The sequence below is a fragment of the Nicotiana tabacum genome, chromosome 23, assembly GCF_000715075.1.
Source record: "Nicotiana tabacum cultivar K326 chromosome 23, ASM71507v2, whole genome shotgun sequence".
In the NCBI taxonomy this organism is placed as follows: domain Eukaryota; kingdom Viridiplantae; phylum Streptophyta; class Magnoliopsida; order Solanales; family Solanaceae; genus Nicotiana; species Nicotiana tabacum.
In genome coordinates this window covers 19,567,736-19,573,332 of record NC_134102.1, presented here as the reverse complement: position 1 = coordinate 19,573,332, position 5,597 = coordinate 19,567,736, and the positions used below count along the sequence as shown (strand labels likewise).

The 5,597-nt window shown below is 37.9% G+C and overlaps 1 protein-coding gene across 1 annotated transcript; it reads right to left on the bottom strand.

Moving 5' to 3' along the window:
- Positions 1–2,850: 2,850 nt before the first annotated feature.
- Positions 2,851–4,347, bottom strand: LOC107782063 (anthocyanin 5-aromatic acyltransferase-like). The gene has a single exon (NM_001325331.1). The coding sequence runs from the start codon at positions 4,328–4,330 to the stop codon at positions 2,969–2,971; it is 1,362 nt and encodes a 453-aa protein (NP_001312260.1). The 5' UTR covers positions 4,331–4,347; the 3' UTR covers positions 2,851–2,968.
- Positions 4,348–5,597: the final 1,250 nt, after the last annotated feature.

Sequence of the window (5,597 nt, the reverse complement as noted above, 5' to 3'; positions counted from 1 at the left end):
GCATGTGGTCTAGATATGGTTTCTAGCATGAATAACAACGCACAAGCTCTAGTACGTAGAGATTTCATGGTTCCAGATAAGATTAGGTAAGTACACAGTACCACAGAAATATCGGAGTCACATTTCATATGCCCACACGCCCGTCACCTAGTATGTGCGTCACCTGAACACCAAACACATAACACGTATAATCAGGGTTCATACCCTCAGCTCCATGTTTAGAAGTGTTACTTACCTTGAATAAGCCAAATATAATGTCGGGCAAGCCAAGCGATGCTTCAAAATTGTCATCACGCACGTACTGACCTCCGAACGTCTCGAAACTAGCCAAAACTAACTCAAATACATCAATTAATGCCAAAGGAAACAAACGCAATCGATAAAGGTCGAATCTTTAATCAAAAGCCCAAAATCAACTAAAAAGTCCAACTCGGGCCCGCGCCTCGGAACTCGACGAAACTTTTAAAATCCGATAACTTATTCAATTTCGAGTCCAACTATACTAGTTTCACTCAAATCCGACTCCGAATCAATATTCAAAACTCAAAAATTTGCTTTACGAAGTTTTAGGCAAAATTTCCTCTTTAAAATCCATAATCCAATTACCAAAAATGAAATCACGAAATATAATCACAAATGAGTCAAGAATGCTTACCTCAAGTCACATGGTGAAAAGTTCTTCAAGAATAGTCTCAATCCGAGCCCCCAATCTAAAAATATGATAAAATGACCAAACCCTCGAACTTAAAGCTTCTGCCAAGCCATTTTTGTTTTTGAGAACAAAATCCCGCTTCTACGGACTCGCACATGCGGCCACCTTCCGCTTCTGCGAACAGGCCCAAACTCAGCTGCCATCACTTTTTCGATCGTTTACTCGCTTCTGCGCAAACATTTCCGCATCTGCGATCCCTCGCCAACAGTTCAATTCCGCTCCTGCGACGAAGTGTCCGCATCTGCGCCTTCGCAGATGTGACGAGAGCTCAGCATTTGCGGACTCGTCCCCAGCAGTGCTCTTCGCTTCTATGCTCATGGGCTCGCTTCTACGACCATCGCACCTGCGTAATACTAGTCGCAGGTACGGAACACCAGAACCAACAGCCGAGCCAAAATTCCACTTAGTCCAAAACTTATCCGACACTCGTCCGAAACTTATCCGAGCCTCTCGGGACCCCGTCTGAATATACCAACAAGTTTCATAACATCATACGGACCTACTCGAGGCCTCAAATAACACATAATAAAATCAAAATGATGAATCCTACCACAATTCAAACTTAATAAACTTTAAATTTTTAATTTTCAATTTTCAAATCTCGTGCCGAAACATATCGAATTAATCCGGAATGAACTCAAATTTTGCGCACAAGTCTCAAATGACTTAACGAAGTTATTCCAATTTCCGAAAGCACAATCCAAATCCGATATCATCAAAGTCAACTTCCGATCAAACTTATGAACTTTCCATTTCTTTAAATTTTTAACTTTCGTCAATTAGCGTCGAATCCTTCTAGAAATATCCAAATGCAAATCCGGGCATACGCTCAAGTCTAAAATCACCATCCGGACCTAACGGAGCCCTCAAAACTTTATTCTGGGGGTTCAAATTCACAAAGTCAAACTTAATCAACTCTTCCAACTTAAAGTTTCAACAATGAAATTCATCTTTGCAAATTGATTCAGAAAATCAAAACCGACGATTCACACAAGTCATAATACATCATACGGAGCTACTCATGCCCTCAAACCACCGAGTGAAGTACAAATGCTCCAAACGTCCGGTCGGATCGTTACAGGGTCGAAAACGGGTAATGCAAAATAATTAAATTATCCGATCCGACTCATATTTAATACGAATAAAAAATGGATTAACTGGCAGAAGAGTTAGGGTTTATTTAACTGGAAGAGAAAATGAGCTCTTCATTATGAACAAAAACAGGAAAAATAAAATCACTATATACAAAATGTCTAGGTCCTTTCTATTCATAGAGATCCGGAAACCGAACCTATACAACCGACCCAACTAATACTAACACTACATTAGCTTTAGATACCTACAAATAAATACAAGACCAACCAGGCTTGGCCCAAAAAGATTATAACCAACTAACTTAAAATGGCCCAAAGCTAAGTGACTGAAAATGGCATAAGCAGGACACCCTAAATTGGACCTAATTTTGATGGAATGTAACATTCGTTTTAATCATGCCTAAACTGGAGAAATTTTCCTCATATGGTTTCTTCGACATAATGGAACATCTTCCCGTTTATCTGCACAAAGAGCACAACTTGGAAGGTCAGTTCAACATAGATGGATGTGTTGTTTCACGGGGTAATAAATTGTAAATCGTTTGCCTTTTTGTGTATGATTAAACTTTTTACTCGTCTAAAGTTGTGTTATGTAGGAATATTGGCAAATGTAGACGGCCCACAAAACAAAAGGCCAAGATAGAGAGATCTATACGCAAAGTATATGTAGTTGAGGAAACTTCTTGTTTGTGTTCATATTGTTTTAAGATTCATGTACCATATTTGAAAAATTAGTCACATCGGCATGATCACAAAGGTGAGATAGATCCTTTGGCACCACCTATATCCATATTCAACCAACCTGGTAGAGCTTTGAAAATGCCCGTAATCAATATTTGATTGATTGATCGATCGATACGTATATGTTGAATATATTTCTTAAAAATTGTGAATACTCTATAAAATAATATTATTAGTAGAATGGTCTTAACCAAATTGGGATCTAAAAAAGACGAACTGAAATATTCCAAATATAGAAAGAATGACAAAGTAGATTGAGTAACAAAGTAACCGAAATTAAGATACACCGAATGGCACGCATTTCAAAAAAGAACTTTTATCTTGACTAGTACCAAAGTATCCAAGTATTGCAGCTACAAGTTGAAGTAAAAAGTAAACGCAACTCTATTTTGGGGTAAAAATATAAAGTTAACCAGGCTTGCTACAGAAAGCTAATCCCGTGGGTGAACATAGCAGCAAAAGCATTCATTCGAGTTTTGGACAAAGACAAACCAATCTCTAAATCTCCATCTGAGTCTTTGGACTTACTAAGGGACATTGATATGCCATCATCATTGTCAATAGAAACGAACTCTAATTTTTCTGGCCTTCCCCAACCAAAATCAGCAGCATATAAGTCAAGCTTTGGTGATCCAGCAACTGAAAGCGACCGTTTCGCATCTACTTTGTCATATTCTTTAAACCAACTACCACTCAAGATCCATTCCTCATCCTTCATCCTTTTTCGAATAGCTTCTCCAATTAATTCCACAGCAATTGTAAAACCTTCCTTTCCTGCTAAGTCAACTTGTCTTGTTCTTGCAACGTATCCGACTAGGGCATTCCCGAAATAAGATGGAGGAAGTGGTGGATTGAACTGCGCTCTGCAATCTGCTGCACATCCGAAGAATTCCATTCCATTCTCGTCGATCTCTTCCCCGGTTGCGGCCTCTGATTTTATTATGCAAGTCCATACATAAGCACACGTTACTGTGAAAGATGTTACATGAGTTAATTTTGGCCGTCTTGTCAATACCAAATTCTTGAGCTTCCCGATATCGTGTCTTGTTATAATAAATGTACCTCGAACCTTATCAGGAGGAGTCACAACATCAGACATCTTCATCATGTGCTTATATTTCTTCATTTCATTCCATATAGACATCCCTACTCCATTAGGGTCTTTGATTACGGACCTATCATAAAATGGAATGAACTCATTAGCTAAGAATTGTTCGTCTCCACCAAATTTATTGAGCAAAGCCCATGCCCTTACGAACTTTACTATGGTAGCTCCATCACCAGCGACGTGATGGTTAGTGAAACCAATGGATATGCCATGATTCGGAAAAAGTGTCACTTGAATGGCTAAGACCGGGGCTAATTGGACCCCGGGTGCATCCTTAGGTTCTGCCAGCTGAGGAACAAAGTGATAAAAATCCTTAGTGTTACGAGGATGATAACCAATGAGATAATTGAAATCCATATCACTCTCAGAAAAAATAACCGATACAGAATTTCCTGTAACATAGCGTAACTCAGGATAACCGCTCCAATCTTGTGGACAAGCAACGTTGCCAGCTAAGGGTAAATAATATTTGAGAGTGAGGGAGAGTGAATCTTTAAGAGTAGGAATAATAGTTTGGACGAAATCGGGTCTGGAAATAGGAAGCTTGTAGAATAAAATCCGCCGCATACGGTGGAAAGCTAACCAAACATGATCAAAATATGTAAGAGGGAGTGTCAATTCAGTTGCACTGCCGGGAGATGGCACAACTTGACATTGCTCAATCACAGATGCCATTATTGTAACGTTTGGTTAAGAAATAACACAATGGGTGTTAGATTGGCGTATCAATATATAGTAGACGTGATGAAACTGTTGATTTTGATGACTCGAGAGGTGACTTCATACATAAAGTGACAGGCGCCTTCCGGAAACGGACCTATGCTATATTGAGAGGGATTACTAGTATCCGTATAAAGCTCGGTAAAAATTCTATATATATTATAATTATAGCCAATATTTTGACTAATGGAGTCCATCTCACATAAACATAAACATCTTTACAAAGTGTAGACTTTGTTGACAATATTCTTTGGGACCCAAAAATATTGCATTATGTAGTGGACATCATTTGCACAAGTTGTATCTCTTCTTTTATACCTAAGAGACCAAGACTTTTTTGCCTATAAAAGGGAAGGTCATTAGTTCATTTTAGACACACCAACAACACTTGAGTCTTCATTTCTTGTTTCTTCGTATCTTCCTTTATTAAGAGTGTTTTGTATGAGAGTTAAGTATTGGGAAGCAATTGTGTGAACCCTTTCTTTGGAGTGATCTTGTGAGGTTATTCCCTTAGAGTATTTACTCTAATTTTGTACTCTCTTTTGTACTCTTATTGTTATAGTAAATTGTCCCTCTCCGTTTGTGGACGTAGATCACTTTGACCGAACCACGTTAAATTGGAGTCTTCTTTATCTACTTTAATTGTCGTTGTTATCAACTTCCATTGTCTTTGTTATTGTCATTATACCGTTGTTTGACTAAATTTTGCACTATCCGAATTTTCGATCCTAACATATATATATATGTATATATTTTTTAAAAATAATAATATATTAATAGTGGTTACTTCATATACAAAATAAATTTTAATTAAATTTAAAAGTGTATCCCAAACCTTCAAATCTTGGTTGCGCGACGCCTTTACTGACTTTGAAATGTACGTACCTTAATTATTGACACACAGAATTCATATGCATGGCTGTAATGGACCCCTCTTGGTCTTTATTTGTCCTAAGTTTGATTGTTTATCTCCACACGCAAAGAAAGCTGTCTGGCAGATTGGATATGGCCTATCTGTGCTACATGAAAGCTGCCATTTCCTCGGTCGATAGTCCAATCCCACAATCTTTTTGTCTAAGTACAATGATTTTCTCTAGAACATTAAAGTCTGACCTCAACTATTTGCATTAAAGTAGATTGATATTTACTTTAGAATAGATTGTCTATATTATACTACCTAGATGCCAGGAAATCGAGTTGGTCATCCTTAATTCTTATCTTC